The 24,999-nt window shown below is 41.6% G+C and overlaps 1 protein-coding gene across 2 annotated transcripts; it reads left to right on the top strand.

Annotated features, from left to right (window-relative positions):
- Positions 1–689: 689 nt before the first annotated feature.
- Positions 690–23,575, top strand: EDEM1 (ER degradation enhancing alpha-mannosidase like protein 1). Of its 2 annotated transcripts, XM_081900902.1 has the most exons (12): positions 694–1,431; positions 7,043–7,115; positions 8,345–8,448; positions 10,578–10,749; positions 11,476–11,659; positions 13,006–13,180; positions 15,196–15,316; positions 16,117–16,287; positions 16,767–16,840; positions 18,375–18,471; positions 18,893–19,078; positions 20,375–23,575. In XM_081900902.1, the coding sequence occupies exons 1-12, from the start codon at positions 929–931 to the stop codon at positions 20,462–20,464; spliced, it is 1,950 nt and encodes a 649-aa protein (XP_081757028.1). In that variant the 5' UTR covers positions 694–928; the 3' UTR covers positions 20,465–23,575. The 2 variants fall into 2 exon arrangements, with proteins under 2 accessions (XP_081757029.1, XP_081757028.1); XM_081900903.1 differs by lacking the exon at positions 20,375–23,575 and having other exon boundaries at positions 690–1,431; positions 18,375–18,454; positions 18,893–19,028.
- The last annotated feature ends 1,424 nt before the right edge of the window (positions 23,576–24,999 follow it).

The raw sequence follows: 24,999 nt of genomic DNA, 5'->3' as shown, positions 1-24,999 counted from the left end.
ACACCCTCAAATTGGAAGGCAGTCTGTAAATCGGTCGAATATGATATAGTTGGGATTCCCACATTGCAGGGGGCTGGACCATATGACCCTTGGAGCTGTCTTCCAACTCTGCAATTCTGTGGTTTTATGAAACCACTTCCACCAGCTGTCAAATTAATAAAACAACTTGTTATTCCAGCATCATAACTGGGGTTAGGGGCGTGATTCAAACCCCAGTACGTGAAGCAATCAAACAGGTGGGAGGAATAAAAGGTATTCAGCTCTTTACCAAACACAATTCAAAAGGGGGAGGTGGGGAAAAAACAACACGTTTCAACAGCTGTACAAACTTGTTTACAGCAGCTGTACAAACTAAGGTAAAACGCAAGCACTCCCTCTAGCGGCGGCAGCGCTTCCCTTCACGCTCGTCACCAGGAAGGCAGCGCCGAGTGCACCCAAGGGCAGCACTCCCGGCCCTCTGATTGGCTAACCGCTTCGACTGGGTGAAATCGTGGCTCGCCACGTCAGTTCCAAGGCTGGCGTTGTTGTTGTCGTCATCTTCCTTCGACCGCTTCTCGGAAAGAAACCTTATGTGGGCGGGGAGGGGCGTGAAACGCTGCGCCGCCGTCTCCGCGTGATGACGGCGGCAACGGTGACTCCGACACGGCCCTGTCACAATCCTCCTCCTCCTCCTCCTTCCCACCTCCCTCCTGCTCTTCACACCCGTCGGCCCTAAAAGGAGACGTGTTATTGTTTCGGCCAAGGATACGTGGGGAGGAGGAGGAGGAGGAGAAGGAGGAGTCTGAGAGGCGGGGAGGCCGGGCGCTTCCCCCCTCCGCGGTCCCCTCCTCCGACAGGCGCGGAGCTTCCGCTTGAAGTATGCGCGTGAAAGGGGCGCGCGGTGGCCGCCGTGGTGCTACCGCCGCCGCCGCTGCTGACGGCTCCGACCATGCAATGGCGGTCGCTGGTCCTGGCGCTGGTGGCGCTGAAGCTGGCCGGGCACGCGCTCTTGTGGCTGGCGGGGCCCAGCCTGGGCTTCTACCACCAGCGCCTGCGGGGCCTCTCCTGCAGCCCGCCGGAGGGAGGCGGCGGCGGTGGCGGCGGCAGCAGTGGCGGAGCCGGAGCCTCCCCTCTCTCGGACGCGCGCTGCTTCGACGCCGGCTTGGTCGCCCCGCACTGGGCCTCCTTCTTGGGCAAGGCCTGGGGAGCCGGTAGCGGCGCCGCCGCCTCCTCCTCGTCGTCGCCCCCCAGGAGGGTCGTCGGTGTTGGCGGCGGCGACGAGTACGAGCAGCGCTACAGCCGCGCCTTCCCTCCGCAGCTCCGCGCCCAGCTCCGCGACGCCGCCCGGGGCATGTTCGCCTTCGGCTACGACAACTACATGGCGCACGCTTTCCCCCAGGACGAGCTGAACCCCATCGAGTGCAGCGGGAGGGGGCCCGACCGAGCCGACCCGTGAGTAGCCTTCGCGAGGGAGACTCTTTTTTCCGGGGCTCGGCACCCCGCCCTCCTCTGCCCCCCGCGACTCCCGTCCCACGGTCTGGGTGGGGTGCGCGCTCTGCTCGTGCTCAGGGGCACCGCAGTCCAGGCTGTAGGCCCTGCTTGCTTCGAGGGCGTGAGAGAAAGATAAAAGAGAATTTGGAGATCGGGCAGGGAGAGGGAATTGGACGTGGTCTACCTGGGCTGTTGGCAAAAGAATGGAGTTAAGAGGGGAAAAGAGGACTTGAGAGTTTTCTGTGGGTGGGTGTGAAAACCTTGACCCATCTGTTTCAGCGGGTGAACTTGAACTCGACGAGAAAGTAAGAGTGGAGCAACTTAGGGACTTAAAGCAGGGAGACTTTGAATCACCTTTCAAAGAGTATTTTCTTTTTGGGGGGTGGTGGGAACAGGTTATGGGATATGCTGCCGTAGGCCCTTGGGAGCAAGTTGAAAGGGAGACCATTTGAAGCTGATAGCAACTACCACCTCTGTGGTTTAGGCATCATACAGTATAGGTATTAATATTTGTTCCCATTTCTTGCCCAGTGCCGGATTTACGTATAAGCTAAACAAGCTATAGCTTAGGGCCCCACTCTCTTGGGGGCCACCAAAAAAAATTAAAGGAAAAACAATATGGATGTACATTTCCAAAATACAGTATAAGATAAAAAATAAATAAAATAAAACCTACATACAGCAATAGAGTTTTGTGTTGTGTAGACTCCTATGATGCAAGTAATGGGTCTTGACAAAGGACAGCTGGACATATAAAGGGCCTCATTACCTTCAGTAGCTTAGGGCCTCATCAAACCTAAATCCTGCCCTGTTCTTGCCCCATCGTCTTGTATCGATGTGGAGCTATGATTGTAGCTACTGTGAGTGTAAGAACCCTAGGTTGGTCTGGGAACCCAAAGGTAGGAATGTATTGATGCTAACTCCAGTTTCAGTGCTAAAGGGAAAACCAACAACAACAGTGTTGAATGGTCCCTGCACGTAGAAATGGGTGGGGAGCAGAGTTTGAGGTGAAAACATGGAGCTTGTTTTTGAGATGGGAAGGGTCGGATTTAGGAGAAGTGAAACTGGCAGTAAAGTTACGGCTGCGGATAGGAAAAGCAGTCTTTCAGAAACAATAAAACTGAACAGTCACAAGAGCTATGTAGTGACTGCATATGTGTACTCTTTCCAAAGTGCAAAGGTGACGGTTGGAGTGTGACAGCTTTTGGTTTTCTCTAGTTTCTTTTATCAGATCTTATTCTTACAGAAGTGTCAGACCCAACTATGTTGCACCCAGTGATGCCATCTTACATGTTGTTTGCAGTCTTAAAAATCGCAGAGTGCTTCAAAAATTGCATGAGCATTGCTTCATTCCTCCTGGGAGGGGGACGCGGTCAATAGTGGGGTTTCCCTTGGTTGCAAAGACTAACTTTGCTGCTAAAGCTTTGGTTGCTACTAATAGATTCCTGGTGCCTCTCGGTTTCCTGCAGCTATACATTGTCCTTCCTGTATAGGTCTCTTTCTGTTGTCTAATGGCTACAGGTTAAGTAAGATACATGCAGTAGCAGTTTATTGATTTGTGCAGTTCAGTGATGTGGATTGTTTAACTAACACAACTTCACATGTTTGCTAGTAAATCTACACGCCATATTCTTTATGCTTTCCTGCAAGCTTATTTGTAAGTGAGCCTTGAAATGACACTTTGTAAATAAGATCACAAAAGCTTTTAGTCAACACAGACGAACCTAAGGACATAAAGAAACACCTTCTTGATCAGATCAAAGTCCTTTAATCCTGCATCCAGGGCCTCTCCTGCTCATGATTTCCCAGCAGCTGGTATTTGCCTTTGATTCTAGTATGTAGCTATCATCACTAGTAAAGGTAAAGGTACCCCTGCCCGTACGGGCCAGTCTTGCCAGACTCTAGGGTTGTGCGCTCATCTCTATAGGCCGGGAGCCAGCGCTGTCCGCAGACACCTCCGGGTCACGTGGCCAGCGTTACAAGCTGCATCTGGCGAGCCAGCGCAGCACACGGAAACGCCGTTTACCTTCCCGCTGGTAAGCGGTCCCTATTTATCTACTTGCACCCGGGGGTGCTTTCGAACTGCTAGGTTGGCAGGCGCTGGGACCGAACGACGGGAGCACACCCCGCCACGGGGATTCGAACCACCGACCATGCGATCGGCAAGTCCTAGGCACTGAGGTTTTACCCACAGCGCCACCTGCGTCCCTTGCCATCATCACTAGTACTCGTTTATTGCCTTATCCTCCATGAATTTGTCTAATCCCCTTTTAAAGCCACCCAGGTTCCTGACTCTGTTACTGAATCTGCTGTGTGTCTAAAGTGGTACATTTATCTGTCTTGAGTGTCACTGGATGGGTTCTAGGATTGTTTATGGAGGTGTAATTCTTGTGGCACCTTCTTCTCCCTATCCTCTTTCAACACACCACATATTTTTGTGCATTTTATCGTGTCTTCCTCCCTCATCTATTTTTCTAATTTGAAGAGCCCCCAAAAGTTGTAGGGGAATTGCTTTAACCCCTAGTCACGGTGGTTGCCTTTTTCTGCACCTTTTCTAATTACGCATATTTTTTTTTTAAAAAAGTGTGAATCAGAATTGTATATAATATTCCAACCGTGGTTGCACCATAAACTTGTATAAAGGCAGTACAATATTGGCAGTTTTATTTTGATCTCTAATACAGAATCTACCTCTTTCACAACGGTTACACACCAGCTCAACATTTTAACTGAGTTACCCACCACAACCTCAGTACCTTTTTTCTGGTCAGTCATCACTAGCTCACCATTGGTGTGTTTATTTTTTGCGGGTATAATTTTTTGCCTTACTATGCATCAGTTTTCACTTAAACTGAACTGCATTTGACATTGTCCTGTTGGGAGAAATACCTTTTTGGAGCTCTTTGTGATCCCTTTTTCTTTTTACCACCCTTAATAATTTGACCTGACTGTGCCAGAGTCCAGGTCATTATGAAAAAGCACAAAATGGATTCTTGAGGGAGCCTCACTTCTTATATACATCTCTTGTGAGAACTATCCATTTAGTCTACTTGCTGCTTCCTTTTTAAAAAAACGGTTCAGTGATCTAGAAGATTATATGTCCTGTTATCACTGCTAAGTTTAATCAGGAGCCTTCGGTAATGAACCTTTTGAATGGCAGATTTTAAAAACCATTTTGAATACAAAATAATCCATGTTTTATTGGAATATGTATTGTCTAATAATTGGATTAAATTTTATATAAAAGCTACACTATAAATATAGCCTTCTGCCCAACATCCTAAATTAAGTAAGACAGGTACTTACACAAAGATGGAATCAATGTGAGCTTGATATTCTGGAATTTGATCAGGATCACAGTTACATATGTGAAGCACATGGGGAAATAAATTAGACCTAGCCTAAACATTATTTGGGGATTTAATTTTGGCTCTTTGCTATGTATCACTTGAACAAATAGGCCTGTGCTAGCAGAGCAATTTGAGCTGAAAATTTTATTTCATATAAAGTTATATAATACTAAGTGGACTTCACTCATTCTGTCTTTCCAGATTATATTTATAATTGCCCGTGTGGCTATTTCTCAACAGATGCACCAGTAAGGAAAATCTAATTTTATGCTTAGAAAGTTCTTTTAGGGTAGTTTTTGTCAGGGTTGAGACACATCAGAGTAAATCTTAAAGCTTTCATAATGAACAAGGTGATGTTGTCAACCTTTGCCATCTTGTTCAATTTTGAATGGTGCTTTGGGTCCAAAGAACACTGTGTTCTTGGAGAAAGACATCTGTTCTCTCTTTTTTTATTTCCTAAAACAAATCAACATATTTTCAAAATATAAGTATTTACTCAAAACTTTAAAATATCTTGCAGTGTTGAATGCTGGTTGTAGACTAAATCCAGTAATTTGAAGGTTACATTGGTAACTTTATTCCAGTTCTTGAAAAAGGGAAGGAAGTTTAAATGTTGTATTTATAAACATAGCCGCCTACTTTGGTCAAAATAGTCTATATCATGGCTGTATTCATGTTCCTAGCTATTCTTGCTTTGTAAAATCTATTTTCACTGCAAGCAGCTTCTGTGTTTCTTGTCTACCAGTTTTGAGCTACTTCCTTTTCTGACTTTGAGACTTAACTGGCCCGCAGATGTTTGTATAACAGCCTCAGATTTGAGCAGTTGTATGGATATTTCAAGTTACTTTTAGAAAATCATGCATTTCTGCCACATTTTGGGGCCTAGTTAAGACCATAAAACTGGGTTGAAGAATAGAGAAAAGTTCATTAAAAAGAATGATGAGAGAGCTTACTTGCTGTTTTGATTAAATAGTTCTCACAAGGAGACAAGGTAACTTAAACTGAACAGTGGCTTCTCACTTCAGTGCTCGCTGTAGCAAAAACAGCATGCTAAGCTCTGAGTGTATGTATTTGTACTTTCTTTGGATCCCATCCTAATCCCTACATACACTTTGAAAAAAGGAAAAATACACCCTTTTACAGCCTTGTTATTGATTGTGTGTCTGAAGAAATAAGCAATTGTGTTTTGATCCTGAGTATATATACCCTAATCCACCCTTCAACAACCTGGTGCCCTCTAGCTATTTTTGACAGCAACTTTTCTCAGCAGCAGACAGCATGACAAAAGGTTATGGGACTTGTATTCTGCAACATCTGGAGAGCACCAGTTTTTGTTTTGTTTTAAACAGCAGAGTTCTCAGTGAGAAGATGTGGCACAATAATCCTGTCCTGCTTTTTGTATCAAGCCTTATAACAAGAATTATTATTAATTTAATTTAGAAAAAGAATGAACAATTTTCTGATGATGTTCTAATTTGCTCATAGTTCAACAAATATCTGAAGTTGCATCTCCCAGTTTAGACTTCTATACGTTTATTCAGTAGGTTATATAGACAGTAGTATAGCTTCTAGATATTTGTATCACTTTAATTTCAGATGTGCCCAGTCCATCAAGTCAAAATACCTAGGCCTACCGTAGTTCACTTATATCCTATTTCTGACTTTGTTAGACTATGTGTCCTATTACTGTCGTACCTTGGAAATCAAATGGAATCCATTCCAGAAGTCTGTCCAACTTCCAAAATGTTCGAAAACCAAAGCGTAGGTTCTGATTGGAAGCTCCTGCAGCCAATCAGAAGCAGCAGAAGCCCCATCGGACATTTGGCTTCCAAAAATTGTTTGAAAACCGGAACACTCACTTCCGGGTTTCGATCATTTGGGAGCTGATTTGTTCGGGAGCCAAGGCGTTTGAGATCCAAGGTCCGACTGTAGACGCATGTTGCATCTTTGCCTTGCTATGAAAGAAATTGCATATGACCAAATTAAAAGTATAGCATGGCAGTAGACTGATTTACTATAGGAGTGTGCTAATACTGCATCTATGTTATGGGGCCAAGGCTGCAATCCTTTGGGTACTTAGCTGGGAACACATCCCATTAAATTCTTTAAGACTCTCATCCAGATAATCAAGCTTAGTATCGGGCTACAAGAATTATCGACTACATTCTTGAACTAACTTTTAAAAAATCTGATAGAACTAACTTCTACTGACTTTATTTCAGTTCAAATCTGAATATCAATGATGTCTTGGGAAACTACTCGCTTACTCTGATCGATGCATTGGATACCCTAGCGGTGAGTTAAAAATGTTTTCTAATTACTGGAAAAAGAAACAAATGATCAAAAATAGTTACAACCCCACACATGCACTTCTTGTTTTCCTGCCTTGCCTTGGTTAACACACATGTCTTCTGGGCAAAGACCCATACTATTCAAATCCGGAGTGGAGTCCCTAAGATGGTTGGATGGTGCCTTGTACACCTCCTTCTGGCAACTCCTGCAGCCAGGCTGGTGCCAGGTATATTGCTCTGCTTTCTTTGGACCACATTAGTGAGGCCGAGAAGGAGGTCTTGTTTTGTAGGCAGTCCAGGACCTCCATACACACTGCCCAGGCTTGCGCCCTGGGAGCTCACCTCGTTACTGTTAACACAGGAGTTTGATTTCACCCCAGGAGGTGCACTCCATTGTCTCTCAAGACAGACATGTGCCAACATCTTCCCCTTAGATAACTCCCCTTTCCTGAGTTCTCTTCTGCTGTAAATGGAACTCCCTTATTCAGGGGAAAGGGATCAATTGGCTTCAGTTCATGTCTGGCTTTGGTGATAGTCACAAGCAGTGAGAGATTTGATTATATGTGCCAGCAGACTCTATGGAGTGGAGTCAATTGTAAGCAATTGCAATTGAATGTCTTGCTGCCAAGGTAGTTTTCTTAACTGAGGAAGGTTTTTTTAAAGTAAAATAATTCTGTCAAGCAAGCTCGATTCAACACATCTGATATTTTTATAACCACCCTAATTATTGACTGTTAAGATCCATGCCACAGTAGACTTTTGTATCATTTTCTTCCTTGTGGAATTACCCCAGTGCCATTGCATTCTGATTATTTTAACTCCATCACCATTTATATTAGTGTTAGAGCCTGCTTTTAGCTTGGACAAATCACTATAGCTTCTCTACATGGTGTTGTTTAGACAGTTATACATTTAACCCAGGAAGTTGTTTTCTTATACTTTGAAACTTTGTATAGGGCATAGTTTTGTTGCAATAGTTTTTTTTTTTTTTGCATAAATCATACACCTTACTAAACCATCACACTTAAATTATGGTGCTTTGTGTTCTAATACTTTGTTGTTTTTAGGACGGTACCTTTTGAGGTCCTGAAATATTATTGGGATTTAGGAAATGTGACAATGGAAATTTCTACGATTTTTAGTAATGCCTGATATTTAATTTTTTAAACATTTTAAGCAGCTAGTACAAAAACTTGTGATTATTTAATCTGATAATTATGTTTTGCCTTAAAGGTAATGGGAAATTCTTCCGAGTTCCAGAAAGCAGTGAAACTAGTGATAGACACAGTATCGTTTGACACAGATTCAACCGTCCAAGTTTTTGAAGCAACAATTAGGTAGGTTGCCACTTGAAATCTGAGAGCATTGTATGTGAGCTCCAACTAAATTTATCACATTTTCAGAAGACAGTTAATTTATGCTTGCTTGTTGTCTCACAACATAGTGTAATAAATTGGTAATTTTGAGTGATAGAAGAAAGAATGTCACTAAAGCAAAACAGAGGGTTAAAGAGGACCCACTTTTGATTATAAACAAACACCAGCAGGGAACTGACAATAATTTTAGCCCTCTTAATATTAAATGCTTAGCAATATTTTTTGTCCTTACTCCTGAAGTCAAAGCACAGGAGGACACGCATGAAGTTCCTTAGGAGCAAAGTGCTTAGTAAAACTGTAACCATCTACTACAGAGAGTTACAAAACTTTTTGCTGTACAGTACAAATGCTGCTGTGCTGTGTATGAAGGGAGCATGCAACCAACAGTATATCCCTCCCTACAACATCCTCTTTTTGCACTCTCATTTTTCTTTTTAAAAAAGACACTACAAGTTGGGGTGCTGCTTTGCATCTTGGTGACTGCCCTTATTAGCAGTGCTATTTTTCTTTAACCGAGCTGCGGGAGGCAGTGGAAGACAGGAGTACCTGGCGTGCTCTGGTCCATGGGGTCACAAAGAGTTGGACATGACTAAACGACTAAACAACAATTTTTCTAGAAAAAGAGATGACAGAACTCGCCATGAACCTCGTTCTCTTAGAATGGCAAGGATGCCCACCTGAGCGGTGCCGGAACTCAGTTCTGGCAAGTTCCCCCTGAAATAAAGTCCTGTTTATTAGTCTTTTTACTGCATGCTGTGTGCAGAAGTACTAATGCATGTACTCCTCAGTTTGTCAGTTAATTTTGTTATAGAACTCCACTGTGCTTCGAGAACAGCGAACTTGCCACATGCAACTCTGTTTCCAACACCTGCAGTTTTAACCACATTCAGATACTCAAAAGCAAGAAATGTATGTTACCTATAACTGGCAGAATTGAAATTAACCACTGAAATTAATATACCCTTTTCGTTCCTTACCCCTCAGTTGTGACTACTTCATTGCTTAAAGGTTGTCAAGTCTTGCCTTTTTGTGCTTTGCCTTTTGTTTACTTATGTTTAGTTAAATAAAAAGAATGTGCCAATGCATTTGAGTCATGATATATCTATTTTGCCTCTTGCAGCTAAGCAAATTGCCAGCATTTTGGCATTGGCTTCTTTATAAGAAAGATAGAGCAAAGGTTTGTAATCTGTTCTAGTGATTTGATTTTTTTTTTACTTAAGAGGACTTTCTATTGAGGGTTTTGAAAAAATAATAATTGAGAAACAGCAAGTTTATAGATTAGTGGAGATATATAAACCTATCACAGTGATTTGCATCCTGGCTTGGAATTTTCAGTGTTAGCCAGTAATTTTCAGAGCCTTTTTAGAGGCTAACTACATGCTGAAAGCTCAATTTAGATCCTGCACTTAAATTAATTAATTCAACTTTACTTTACTTGGTATTTTCTTGTTAGCTGAGACTACAATCACAGATGTGTCCTTGCTCAGGACATGCAAGCTCATAATATTGCCAAGTATGGGATGGTGTACAGAATAAACATAAAACAATTTATATTGTTTTTGGACATGACAAAATTGGTATTAAGACATTGTGATAGTAGGAAACATGGCAAGTAAATGACAGCAGAATTCTGTGCTGGTAGACAAAACTGATGTGAAATAGCCCAAGAAGCAGATTAAGATGCTCTGCATCTTACATGTTGATCTTTCAGTCGAAGAGTATAGAATGTGGTTTGGGCCCAAGGCCTAAATGTCTCTCTCAGCCAGGCCTCTCTTTGCCCATGGAACTTCCTTTACCCCTTTCCCCAGGCCACATCCCTCAGTGGCCCTGCTTTGCACCCCAGGTGCTTTTTGCCTGACTAGTATGTGTCCTTGAATTCTCATGATGACCCTTGCTTCCATGGATGGAGGTGATTGGAACGTTGCCCAGGAGAGTTGCAGCGCTTAGACTGAAAAATGTTCCCCACTCCTGATATAAGCTAATGTTCTGTTTGATCTTCAGCTTGAACCTAACTTTGATAACTGATATGCTGTACATTACACATAAGTTAGCAAATTATATATTGTCTCTTTTAAAACTTTCTCTTACAGGGTTTTGGGAAGCCTGCTTTCAGCCCATATCATCATAACAGATGCCAGGCAGCCTTTTGGGGATATGACTATTAAGGGCTATGATAATGAGCTCTTGCATATGGCTCATGACCTGGCTGTAAGACTGTTACCTGCTTTTGAGAACACCAAAACAGGAATTCCATATCCTCGGGTAAGTGTGCCATGAAGAACGGTTTTCATGGAACCATCTTTAATACTTCATTCTACTTTCACTTGCGGGGGCTAGATGGGTCTTAAATATTAAACGTAAGGCTCGCTTTTTGAAAAACTAGATTGGGATATCATCCACGTATAGCAGCTTTGTGGAGGAAGTAATGCCTTTCTCAGCACATCTGTGCTTACAGGCCTTGCTTTCTCATGTTAAAACATACAGCCTGACAGCAGAAAATATCTTTGCCCTCACTTTAAAAATTTGCTGTCAAAATCAACTGCTTTAATGGATGCCCTAGGTCAGCTGTTGGTTCCTCAACATGACTGTGTTCCTGAAGCTGTTCCATGTTGAAGTTTTTGCAGTGTCTGACTTGGTCTTTTGATGGCTGGGTATTTACATGCCTAATGTTAACCTGGATACTCCTTTAAGACAGATTCCCTGTGGAATATGATGCAACCTCATGACAGAACACTGATGAAACACACAAGTCACTTTATATTTGTCCTTGATTATCAAGGGGGTAGAAATGAAGGAAGCAAAAGACAGAAATGTAACTGCTTGCTTTTCAAGAAATGAACATTTGAGCCTTCTTATCTTTGTATAGGTAAACTTAAGAACAGGAATTCCTTCTGGGGGCAACAGTGAGACCTGCACTGCAGGAGCTGGATCCTTATTGCTGCTTGCTTTTCAAGAAATGTACATTTAAACCTTCTTATCTTTGTGTAGGTAAACTTAAGAACAGGAGTTCCTTCTGGCAGCAACAATGAGACCTGCACTGCAGGAGCTGGATCCTTATTGGTGGAATTTGGAATTCTTAGCAGGCTTCTGGGCGATTCCACTTTTGAATGGGTTGCCCGCCGAGCTGTGAAAGCACTCTGGAGTCTAAGGAGCAATGACACTGGACTATTAGGTGCATAATAGGTTTATGGGTCTTGCATAATTAACAGAATTTGTTAACTGTAGTATAATCCCGAAAAGTTACTTATTTAAGGTATTTATATACTACTTTTCAAGTGAGCCTCACAGATTGACTTACAAAGCAAAGGCAAGCTGCAATGGGTGGAAGGCAATTTTTTTAAAAAACCAGATATCCCCCCCCCCCAGCAAGGTAGGGGAGCAGTTGTGGGAGGCAAGATGGTACTTGCATAGTTGTGATAGCTTATACCACAGCATCATTTGTATGGTCGCACTGGGACCTTTGTGCCCAATTGCCTTAAAATCCTCCATTATATTAGGAATCAATTTTTACTTCTACGCTAGTGCATCCGCTGTTTGCTTGTGAGCAGGGCATCATAGATAGGCATATTACAGAATCGGGAGATGGGATTGTCTGGGATCCTTGCTGCATGTATGTACACACAATGGAAGATACGTTAGCTGCATACTGTGTGAAGCCACCCTAATTTAGTGAATGATTATCTCTGCAATAATGCACCACGGCAATGTTATAGGAACACTCAAATATGGGTATTGATTACTGCAATATAGTCACCTGGTGTAGAATGCAGCTATGTGCACACGTGATGATGAAGATGGGATTCTGTACAACTAATTATTTGTGAACTGTGCTGTTGGTCTTCCAAGCCCTGTTCTCAGAGTTTGTTTTTAATAAAACCTTGTACTTTCAGTACTTCACATACAGTCATACCTCATCTTATGTCCGCTTCATATTACGTTTTTTCATGTTGCGTCCTGCGGCAACCCGGGTTTCGCCACATTCACAGTAACGCTAAATCGCGCTTCGCACATGTGCACAAACACCAAATCGTGCTGCGCACATGTGCAGATATGGCGCTTCAGGTTGCAGGCTTTTCACATTGCGAACAGGACTCTGGAAAGGATTCTGTTCACAACCAGAGGTACCACTGGACTTTAATGAACATATAGTCCTAAAATCCTCTTGAAATGATTTGGGAAGTCCAAGCTTAAAGTCCCCTTTAGGAGTGCTTATACTGGCAGACTGTTGGAGGAGATCCGCTAACATCCAAGCCACAATTTTATTTTTAAAAGACAATGCAAAGGGATCTAGCTTTCCCATACTGAATGTTTTGCATCCAGACTTTTGTTTTGGGTGTAATGCTTGACTTCTATACTGATGTCCTCTGGCTTTTGAGATTGTATACACCTTATTGTAATTTATTTCATGTTATACAGGAATTTTATACTACATTGAGCATTATCGGCCAAGCAGTGTATAAATGCAACAATTTTTGTAGCTGTTCTTGGATAATCTTTGTCTTTGTGTTTACTTCATAGGCAATGTTGTGAATATTCAAACTGGCCACTGGGTTGGAAAGCAGAGTGGTTTGGGAGCAGGATTAGATTCCTTCTATGAATATCTTTTGAAATCTTACATCCTTTTTGGAGAAAAAGAAGATCTAGAGATGTTCAATGATGCTTATCAGAGTATTCAGAACTACTTAAGGCGAGGGTATGTTCCTTACGTTACTATCTTCAGGAGGATGTAAAACTTGCCTGGGCTGGTTGGAACATGGAACATCAGTTTCCTTAAGAATAATTATGTGTTCCTCTGATGTACACTTAGAAACTGTGATTATTACAACAAACTAAACTGACACTTACTGTCTACCTTCAAATTCTTCTGCAAACCCATGTTGTTGTTCAGTCTTTTGGCGTAACCACTTAATCCCCATGCCCTACTTGTAATTAGATGTGTACAAGCAGACTTCTTTGCAAAAGTCTTTGCTCCCCCCTGCCTGTCCCGGACGGCTTTTGAAGGCAGGCGGGGTGGAGCAAAGACTTTCGCCCCCCGCCGGCCTTCAGAAGAGGTCCTGGACCTTCAGAAGAGGTCCTGGACCTCTTCTGAAGGCTGGGGGGGGGCGAAAGTCTTTGCTCCCCCCCGCCTGCCTTTCCGGAGTCCTCCGCTGTCCCGGGGCGATTTTAAAATGCTGGCGGGCGGCAGCGAAGCCTTCGCTGCCGCCCGCCAGCATTTTAAAAAACCCAGGGACAGCGGAGAAGTCCTCTGCTGTCCCGGGTTTTTTTGAAATGCTAGGGGTGGGAAGAAAAGCCCTTGTCCCCCCCCCCCCCAGCCTTCAGAAGAGGTCGGGGACAGACTGTCCCCAGAACTGGTCTGAAGGCGGTTTCCATAGTAACGCATTGATTGATTTTCAATGCATTCCTATGGGAAACCGTGCTTCGCAAGACGAAAAACTCGCAAGACGAAAAAACTTGTGGAACGAATTAATTTCGTCTTGCGAGGCACCACTGTACTGCCATCTATTCTAACATTATAGTAACAGTGATGTGGGGTGGAAGGTTTCCCAGTGCTTATATTTTCCATTTCACAGGAATGTATGCTAGTTACAAATAGAGTATAAGTCAAGTTTCACAGTTTCAGATGTGTTCAGCTTTGTTTCCTCAATGTAAGTAAAATAAACGTGTTAATTAGATTACTCTCTAAAGTACTGGAAAATTTTCTGATGTACACTGGAAAACTTTCCAATACAAATCAACCTATTTTGTGTAGGGGGGGGGGGAATCCAAAAAATGATCCAATTAAAAAATAATTCTATTAAATCCACACCACATTATTATAATCATGCTTAAACAATACACAATATACCAAGCTACCACCTGCTTAGTTTTTGCTATAATCTCTTAGATTGGGAGCAGTCAAAGCTGTAGCATATTTGAAAGGTTTCACAAGCCTTTAAACTGACATGCACTGTTGTAGGTATGCTGTATGTACACTTTCTCAGCACAGCCCTCCACCCTGCAAGTAGGGTTATAATGGTGAACTACATTGTATGATTGTTATAAACTCTCCATATAAGGTTGGTAGAGGGAGACGAGGCCTCTAATAGCCAGGGAATAACTTTACAGCCAGGGAATAACTTTACAGAGAACTTAGTTTTGCTTGTGTTCAATGGATGTGGGAGTTTGGGGGAATGTATCTCACTTTATCTGTCAGTGTTGTAGAGTAGAAAACAACATTTTATTCATTCACCGAAAGGCTCAAACTCTGGCATCCGTCCTTCTGAAATTTTACAAGGTATTTTAAAAGTTATTTGCACACAAATTGACCCATGCAAGATTTTTTTTTAAAAAATAAATTTATTCCCCAGACTTTAAAAGACTTCATCCTCTTACACAAAAAATCCTGCACTTGTCTAAGGTTTGTCAGGTTTCGACCTCTCAGAAGGAACAACTGTGCCTACACATTTTTATCTATTTCTGTTAAAAAGTTATAGCTGTTGGTTGATTTCTCTGTAGTAGTTAGAGGGGTCATACAAAGGCCAAATTTTGATGAGACTTTGGATCTGGGCCAAAGTGGGTTGTGGTCAATGTGGTCCAAGCTGAAGCAACTCACTTTCTGAGATGCTGAAGCTGGATCGAAATGGAATCTTGTCTTCAGTGTGCACCACTTGTACATATAACGATAAAGCATATTGTTTTGAATCAAACCTTGCTTTTTATTCCTTTTAGGAGAGAAGCCTGTAATGAAGGTGAAGGGGACCCACCACTCTATGTTAATGTAAATATGTTCAGTGGGCAGTTGATGAACACATGGATTGATTCTCTTCAAGCTTTTTTCCCAGGGCTTCAGGTATTTTCAGTTTGATGGAGAAAGTATAGAAAGCTTTGCAAAATGTGTACTATTAGGAGCTCAGCCTCCCAACCTAAAACAGATTTTGTTGGTCCTTTCTATAAAACTAGCATCTGGTAGGAAAGACGCCCCCCCCCCCATATTCAGTTCTGATCTTGCCTTGCACTGTGCAGTTGACTTGCAAGTGTGGGTACTACTCTAACAGCTGGAGCTAAAATGCATATGTATGACCATACATATTCAGGAAGTGCAATGTTGGCATCATCATGCCGGGTGGGAAGTGAGACAGCCGGTGCCTATTCCCAGGGGATTGATTTGCCAGCCGGCTGCTTAGCACTTAAGATGAAACGGATGTTGGGTTGTAGTGGTAGACACAAGATAATTGCAAAAGGATTTGTGTGTGAGGGAGATACTAAGGTTCCTTGACCACTGAAAGCTCCAGTAAAACTGGTTATGTTCCTTTTGCAGCAAAAGGTATGTAGCAATTCAGCTTCTACTGCTGCTGATTGAATGTTACATGGAGATAGGTTTTCCCAGTCTATTTTTATTATTTGCTTGGTGGTGTCTGGTCCAAAAGCAGCTATAGCGCTTTTATATGTTTCAAAAGTCAGAGTTCTTTTGCTGAGCTAATGTTTGCTACACAATTTTAGAGTAGCGTTCCTGATAACTGATTTATTGCCTGGTGCTTTTCCTGGCCTAGGGAGACTGACGATACTATGAAGGAAATTGGTAATGTTACTGTATTATTACCAGTGAGCTGTCCTACCTTTATGCAATTTTTCAATTTTGCTGCTTCTCAGGTTTTAATAGGTGATGTAGAAGATGCTATTTGCCTCCATGCATTTTATTATGCCATATGGAAACGATATGGAGCTCTTCCAGAGAGGTACAACTGGCAGTTACAGGCACCTGATGTCCTCTTTTATCCCCTAAGGCCAGAGTTAGTAGAATCTACATATCTTCTTTATCAGGTATTAAAGATTTTTTATATATATATAATTGTCTTAATGAATGTATCCTTGTTGCTGCTGCTTAAGAGGTGTGGTCCCAATATACAGTTCATTATTTTCAGACTGATTCAATCTATTCTATTTGAGAAACACTGATTTAAGGGAATCATTGGTTTAACTTACATTTTGGGCTCCATGTTTGGATATGGCAATCAGGATCCAAAGAACTGGTTAAGTAATTTAGTTTTTCTTGCGTAGAGGGCGTGGGGCTCACCTCCTCCCACAATGCTAACATCTGAGTTGGCCTAGTGGTCTACTATCCAAACTCTGGGAACTTGTTTAAATTCTTATTGGTGAGAACAAACTAGGATTAAACTATGGTTTTGCATCTGGTTTGTTTACTTTCTGGTGGCTGAACTATTTAGCTTTACTAGTGTTTGAGCCTTTATTTACATGGCATTGCATAATTTCTTCACACTTATTTCCTTCCTTTTATTTAGGCAACAAAGAATCCATTTTATCTCCATGTAGGCATGGATATTCTTCAGAGTCTGGAGAAGCACACAAAAGCAAAGTTAGTTTTCAAACTAAACTTTTAATATCACCTTGTGCTTAGCTATTGGGAAATATAGAGACAAATGAAACCTTTTATTTTAAGTTACTTGTGAAGTTTCTTCTGAACTGAGCTGCATGTGGCAGTTTATACAAATATGCTTGCTTCCATTGAATTAATTTTAATTCTCTTATCTAACGGGCATGTGAGCAACCTCTTTGCTTTTAAACATCAGCAACGCTATGGCTTGGATCCCAGTGCTCACAAGGGATGTTTGAAAAACCTGTGCTTCAAGTGTTAGCCCCTATGTTGGATTTGCAAATCTCGCTTTATTTTGTGTGTAGTCTTTCTATATTGCCTACTAACCAAGTTTCTTGAGGCAGCAGCTTACAATGCATTCAAAATACATTAGTTATAAAAGGTAAAGGTACCCCTGCCCGTACGGGCCAGTCATGTCCGACGCTAGGGTTGTGCGCCCATCTCACTTAAGAGGCTGGGGGCCAGTGCTGTCCAGAGACACTTCCGGGTCACGTGGCCAGCGTGACGAAGCTGCTCTGGCGAGCCAGCACCAGCGCAGCACACGGAAACGCCGTTTACCTTCCCGCTATAAAGCGGAACCTATTTATCTCCTTGCACTTAAGGGTGCTTTCGAACTGCTAGGTGGGCAGGAGCTGGGACCGAAAGACGGGAGCTCACCCCACCGCGGGGATTTGAACCGCCGACCATGTGATCGGCAAGCCCTAGGCAGTGAGGTTTTACCCACAGCGCCACCCTATATTGCCTACTAACCAAGTTTCTTGAGGCGGCAGCTTACAATGCATTCAAAATACATGAGTTATAGGGAGGAGCAAAGGTGTTTATAAGCCTCTCTGCAGTTTTCAGGTGTTCAGTTGGCATGTTGCTGCTGAATTTCTGGGCCACAAGCAGGTCTTAGAGGAAAAGAAAGCAGTCTGGCATTAGTCCCTTACAGAGCGGGGTTTACTCACTGGTTTGCTGCTGCCTCTTACAACAGAGAGAAGTTTCATAAAGAGTCATATGAATGAGGGGAAGAGAATTTAAATGAGGAAAATATTTCCCCGCATGCCCATGGCTTTAGTTGTCACTGTGCCATAACACTTCTCAGCACCCTCTCGCCATCTCCTACTACTACCAGCCTGAATTATGGAGAGGAACAAGCTAATGGTTGTGGGATATTTGTTCTAATGGCTAAAAGAGGCACTGTGTTTGTGAGATATTAGAACAAGATCTGCTTATTGCTCTTGGGTCTGCTGCTTGACAGAGCAGAGTTGCTGCATCAGCAGTAACTAGAAGAAAGCTAAGAGTGGCAGTAACTTTTGGAATACAGTTAGAATCATAGAATTGTAGAGTTGGAAGGGACCATGAGGATCATCTAGTCTAACCCCCTGCAATGCAGGAATCTTTCACCCAATGTGGGGCTTGACTCCATGACCCTGAGATTATGCTCTACTGACCAAGCTATTCCTCTCTGGGCTTAATTTCTTAAAACATTTGTGGCTTATTAGTGATAATTGAGGGTTTTTAAAATTTATTTCAGATGTGGCTATGCTACTCTGCACCATGTTATAGAGAAGTCCAAAGAAGATCGGATGGAAAGCTTTTTTCTCAGTGAAACATGTAAATATTTGTATTTGGTAGGTATCCTTTATGGTCAGCCTTGGGGCTTTCTGTTTTAAAATAGGCTTGTTCACTAGAACTGGAACTAGCAACAAGTGGTAGGCCTGCTTATAATGATTAATAGGGTGTGTGTGTGTACACACACACACACACACACACACACACACACATATATATTTATACACACACACACACACACACACACACACACAATGTTTTATAATATAATCTGTGTATCTAACACATTGGCAGGCAGAGTCTGTAATAAATATGTTATACTGGTAACCTACATATTCAAAATGCATTTTATGGCATCTAGCTGCAGAGTAACCTGTTTCCTGATCTGTGTCAGTTTTGCAAACGTGGTGGTACTGCATTGCTGTTATATATTATGCTAAATGTGAAACATTAAGGATACATAAAAAATTCTTGTTTCAGCTTTTTGATGAAGAAAACCCAGTGCACAAATCGGGCAATAGATATATGTTTACTACAGAGGGGCATATAGTATCGCTGGATAAGCGTCTTCGTGTTTCACTGTGGCAAGATACTTTCCCTGAAGAACAGAAGAAGACTGAAAAGCTAAAGCCAAATGAACTTAGAGCAATCAACTCTACTTCTAATGTAAATATAAACCAGTTCCAGTTTGGGTATAGTAGTTGTGTACAGAAATAGGGAATGCAAGCAATTCTGCCCAGTTAACCAAGCATTTTGTAACTAGTAAATATAGAGTGTCCGGGGGGGGGGGGAGTGCCTGTTTTTTCAGCAAATATATCCATGGATGCTGCTCAGATATATTATGATGGCAATTGCAGTATGTATTTTTCCTGTAAATAGTTTCTGTTTTGCTGAATAGGAATGATCTTATAATTAGCTTTTGAGGGGGTGGAGAGGATCAGAAACCCATTTTAGAATCTTAGGTTCCAGCCTGCAGGGACCTAAATCTGAAGGTTTTGGGGGGCAAACTTGAGTGTTCAGACAACCTGTGTCCAAGTATTCTCCAAGACATATTTGTTTCATACATATAAGTGTTGCTTGTCTTTCTAGACGAGGGTCAAGATGCAATAGCAGATTAAAAGCCCAAATGTTCAGAAAGAAATGAGATCTCAACAACATAAAATTTCTTCTAGACACTATAATTCATAGTCTTGGCCTGAATTTGTTTAATGCACAATTCTGCACCCTTCTTGAATGGTTGTGACTAGAACCACATGAGACCTAGCTCCGAATTTTCAGAAACTATGTAGATACTGTATTCATTTGGTTGCATCATGATCACAGGAATACACAGGGGTGGCAGTGATCTACCCCCTTTTGGGGGGTTCAGGTCAAAAAAAGTTGATGAGCTTTTTAAAATTGTTTAGCTTCTTTAGGGGGAGCCAGTGATCTACTACAGTGATCTACCGGTAGATCACGATCTACCTGTTGGACGTGCCTTGAATCCAGTTGAACTCTGGGGCGGGGGGCACATTTTGGTTCAGGTAGTCAAGAAGATGCTTTGTTGAATGCAGTAAAGCCAAGTTCACTCATCAGTTCCTTCCAGTGGTAAAGGGGAGCTTTGTGTGCATGACCAAGAATCACAATGGGTGAGCTGATGTTCCTGGAATGTAGCAGTTTAACAGAGATATTCTACTTGTTCCTGTAAAGTCGCCAGAGTTTTGGATAGCTTTGAAGGCAAACTTTTCAGTACCGAGGACTATTTCTCACACTTTTTAAGATATGAATGTGTCGAGTAACACTCATCATTTAAGTATGCCCATTCCCTTACTTCTGTTAGGAGCAGTATCTGATCCTGTCATGTTGCCAAGCGATGCGTGGTGTGAATCATGCCCTCCCATCCAAATGGTACAAGATTCAGTCCTGAAAAGCAAGCTGCTGTGAACTTCCAACTATTAAAAAACGTCTCCTTCTGTTTTGCAGTGCAACAGAGTACCAGATGAGAGGAGATACTTGCTGCCTTTGAAGAGTATTTACATGAGACAGATTGATCAGATGGTGGGCTTGATCTGAACATCTCTTCATATGGAGTAATCCTTAAGGCGCAAGGCAGCATCTTGTTCTGAAGATGAGTCTCTTGAGCCACATAGCTTATAGCAGGTGCAGGCATTTAAATAGCCACTCATTGTAATGAAGGATTCAGTTTAAAGATGGAAAGAGGATCCCGTGCTAGACTCCAGTTGTTATCACTGAAATACAGTCGGATGTGGCATATTTTGCCTAATGTAAGCTACATTATCGCATGTGAAACTTTGAAGCTTGTATTTCTGAAAAATATGTGATAGACTAAGGTGACCTTTTAAAAGGATTGCAAGTATCTTGTATCAGAAATGCTGTTTTGCCACATCACTTAATTGCATTCTAAATAAGAATGCTGGAGAGAACCTATATATATTTCTTATAAAAAAAGGGGTGTGTGTGGAAAAAAAGGGAATGTGCAATTTCTCTCACCAAGCTTAATTATTAGATTATTTAACTAGCAATAAACAATATTAATTATTGCTCAGGTAGGAAAAAATCCATAGGTTCTGGTTTACTCGGTGTCTTGCTGGAAATGTCCTAATTGAAATGCAGTTTGTTGTAATATCAGCCAAGATATTGCATCACTGTGTTTAGGACTAAGATCTAGGCTGATGTTGAAAACAGTGTTCTTAATTAGAATTGCACATTCAAGGGTGTATGGAGTTTACTAGTTTCTGAAACCAGTAATTTTTAAAAGGTGCCTTCTAGTAGGTGTAAATGCACAGAGCCACTCATCTGATACTTTGTATTGCTGATTTACCAACATTCACAACATTATTCTGTTTATATTCATCTCCTGCTTTGTGCCTCTCTGGGAGATCTTCCTGAATCTAAGTATTTACATTCCTTGTAGTTGTAATATGTAAGCTTTTTGAGCTAGTGCCTTCTTAGCTGTTTTCAGAACAGAGGCAAGGGCTTGAGCTGTTCATTTTCCAGAAAGAAATAACTTTTTGAAAATCATTTATAACTATTGTGCTTTTACAATATAAAAGATTAACATCCCAAGTAGTGTTTGAGGGTTGTACACTCTCCTTTCACGTTTACTGTGAATTGAGTATTTACAGGTGATTATTGCCCCTTCTTGAGGCATGTATTTTACATATACATATAGCAGAAGAAGTAGAGAGAGAAGCTGATCCTCAAAGATGTTCTGGCCTTTGATTCCCATTTTAATTCCTGTGACAAGAATATTCATCATTTTTGAAGCACCTTGGGGCAACCAAAATGCATATAATATGAGGCCTTCCTTTGCTTCTGATGAACAAAGCCTTTCTTCCACACCCCAGTTAGGCTGGCAAGGTAGAAGAGAGTATCTGCCTGCCTTCAGGAATATAATTTAAACCCACTTGAGGATTCTTACAGTAGATTGAAATATGATTATTGATCAGCATTTTCCTCTTTGAAAATCGCAATACATCTTGGATCAAATTTTACCATGCATTGTGTACATACCAGTTTCACTACCTAACCTAATCCAGTTCATAATATATGTTTGCTTTCACAAAACACATTTCAAATACTACATAATATTTATCAAATAAATAATTAGGGCTTGCTTAATCTCTTTGGCAAACAAATGAATCTCAGGGATCTCAAAGTAGGCTTATGTTTGCCTAGAAGATTTTGTGTTTCACTGTACAGCCTTTCTTCCTATTTTCTCAGTGTTGCTATTTGTAAGAGAGAGCGAACAGTTCAGAATCCTCCGGAAGATTAAAATCCTATAAAAACCATGATACCTCTATAGGTGAGACCAGATCTTAATGGCCTTCTTTTTTTCTTCCAAAATTATGCCTATGATGTTTGACCTAGTAGCTGACTTTTCAGGTCAAGCAACACTTCCTGAGTTGCGAGGAGAGCGCAGGTGAAAAAAATGATTGGGCTTTTTGACCAGTTATACAGGGCTGGCATCATCTACCAATCCTGCAAAGGAGAGCATGTTAACAGTTCACAATTAGAACATGTGCTTTAGGAGGGAATGTGTGAAGCAAAAAAGCTGAAAACTTCAACATTGGCTGGAATCCATAGAGCAGTTTATGCAAAGTACTTTACTAGCACAGTGAATTTTGCTATTGTGCCCAGTTGGGCCCCACCCAGTCATGAACTGCTTTTGAAACTGAGTATTTCCAAAGTTTTTGTTGTTGTTGAAAAAAGATCCTGGCCATAAGCTGTTGATGTGATGAGAAATGCAAACTGAAACAAGTCAGTTTATCACTGCTATAATCATGTTGTCAACAAAGCATGCTGTCACAAGGTATGTATGTGTCCGCATAATGGGGTCGACTGGGTGTGTAACTTTTTCAGCATGTCCACATTGGCGCTTATGACTATGTGTAGCCTCTTTGATGCAAATTGCACGTTTTGTAACTCAACTTAGGAAAGTTTGTGCCTACTAAAATGTTGGGTGTCCAAATGGTGACTTACAGTTTGGCTTATTTTTCCAAGTAATGCGTTTTAGATGTTTGCTTTTTTAAAAAACAACAACAACCAGGCTACTAGAGTTCTAAAGGTTTAAGGGCACTTACAAAACACTTGTACTTCTAGTCAAAATAGTATAGTTCTTTCCCATGTGATTCAGCCAGCATTTTGATTGGTTTTGGTATGGATAAAATCTCATATTGAGAAGGTTGTATCTGTCCTTAGTGACTGGTGTCCGAGGCCACTCATAGATGCTAATATGCGCTGTGAACACTCAAACAGATACCTGATATTGACATAGATTGCACTATCTATGGGGATATGAAGGGACTAGATCAAATTTCCAAGTGAAATATTGAAATTTGCAGTCTTTCAATATTTGAAGATTACCAACACTGTCCTATAAAATACCTTTTATTGTTACAAAATGTGTCCAGTTTCTTCTGTTGCAATATTAGTGTTAAGACCAAGTCTTAAGCGTTGCTTGGATAACTTGCCAATTCATAAAACCAAACTGAATTTCTCACCATAATGTGCAATATGTGTTGTTTTTTTTCTAGCCTAATACGGCATTGTTACAAAATGTATTTAATAGGGTGAGGGCGTTACTGTTTATAAATGATCAGATGGTCTGGAAAATGTAACGCAGATTTTACATTATAATTTCTATTAAATACTATTTCTTAATTCTGTGGTGCCTGTCTTTTCTGGAGTTTTAACAGAAAATGATATGTGACTAGAGGACCCTGTGGAAGAGGGTGTTTCATTTTCTGCGTAATGTGTAAGGCTGGCCAGTTTTTACCCTCTACAGGCTTTAAATGTTGGAGGCCCTCCTTTGGACACGCTGTCATGAAGTAACTGCAGAAACCTGTCTTATATTTGTCTCATTGAGCTTTATGCTGTCACTTGATCGCCCAAACCCAAATTCATTGTTGCTGCAATCTAGGAACAGTATCTCTTTCGTGTGTGTGTGTGTGTGTGTGTGTGTGTGAGAGAGAGAGAGAGAGAGAGAGAGAGAGAGAGAGAGAGAGAGAGAGAGAGAGAGAGAATCCTGCTAAGTTTAAAAGGTGCAGCTGTTTTTTCCTGCAAGCATTTACAGTTTCAGGTAGCTAAAAAGGATTTGCTTGAATCTACCCTTATTTTATGAGCATATGCCATAGGAGTACTCTTAGGTATGAAACCTGCCAAATTAGGCAAATGGGTCCAGGGCTTTCTGTACTAGGTGCTTTTAAAAATTGATGGGGTGGGGGGGGGTGGGGGTGGAAAGACCTAAAAGGATTTGCTTCCCTTTCCTATGGTTTTGTGAGCAATGATTTTATTATGAAAATTGATTATTTTGTAGAGGTGCCTTGAGGAAAGCAAGCTGCAAACTTTCAGAAAGGATGAAGGATAGGAGAGTTGGTGAATTGGGAGGGGGGGGGAGCTTTAGGCTTCTGCTCTGCTCAGTTGGTATCTAGAGTCATAGAAACTAAGTCCAAATATGATTTGATGAGGGAGTGGATGTGTGGGCATCTAGGACAGAGGCAGAAGGATTTCAGTATTCAACATCTTCCAAGCAAGCATGATTAACTGAAGTAGCAAACAGCACAGAACAGATAAGAACAGGATACATAATTTCAGTATCCCCTTCCCAAAGCACTGAGATTGGAAAGCCCTGGTAAAATAATTCCTTCTGATTAGAAACTAGGCCAGTCAGTCACAAAAGAGCTTTCCATCTCCCCACTTCCTTATCTGGCAAGCTGGAGATGTTTCAGTTTTTGCAGTTTTTTAAAAAGGTCTGAATTGCGAAAATGCTCCAGTAATAAGTTTGGGGCACTTTGGATATATTCTTTGGCTTGGACTAGCCCTGAATCCATCCGTAATGTCTTTGCTTTGTTTCTTGATTTTGGAGTTCATCTGAATCTTATGTACACTCCTGTTGAATATCCAGCCCTACTGCCTATATCAGAGGTTTTCAACCTTTTTGATTCCCCGGCTCCCATGACCAACTACATTCTTTCTGCGGTACCCAAGCCTAGTTATGTCACCCTGTGTCTGCCAAATGGCAGCGTCTCACCCTTTTTCAAACACCCTCCCTTGTGGAGTGTCCTCTCCTCTCCTCATTGGGAGTC

The sequence above is a fragment of the Podarcis melisellensis genome (genome assembly GCF_964234715.1).
Source record: "Podarcis melisellensis genome assembly, chromosome: 2".
Lineage (NCBI taxonomy): Eukaryota > Metazoa > Chordata > Lepidosauria > Squamata > Lacertidae > Podarcis > Podarcis melisellensis.
Note: the sequence above shows the minus strand (reverse complement) of the source record. Positions and strands in the feature narration are given on the sequence as shown.

Bases quoted from the DNA above. Each gene is read 5' to 3' on its own strand.
- EDEM1 (XM_081900902.1), top strand. From the start codon at position 929: ATGCAATGGCGGTCGCTGGTCCTGGCGCTGGTGGCGCTGAAGCTGGCC. The intron at 7,116-8,344 runs GTGAGTTAAAAA...TTTGCCTTAAAG, and splicing joins ATGCATTGGATACCCTAGCG to GTAATGGGAAATTCTTCCGA. The intron at 13,181-15,195 runs GTATGTTCCTTA...TATTCCTTTTAG, and splicing joins CAGAACTACTTAAGGCGAGG to GAGAGAAGCCTGTAATGAAG.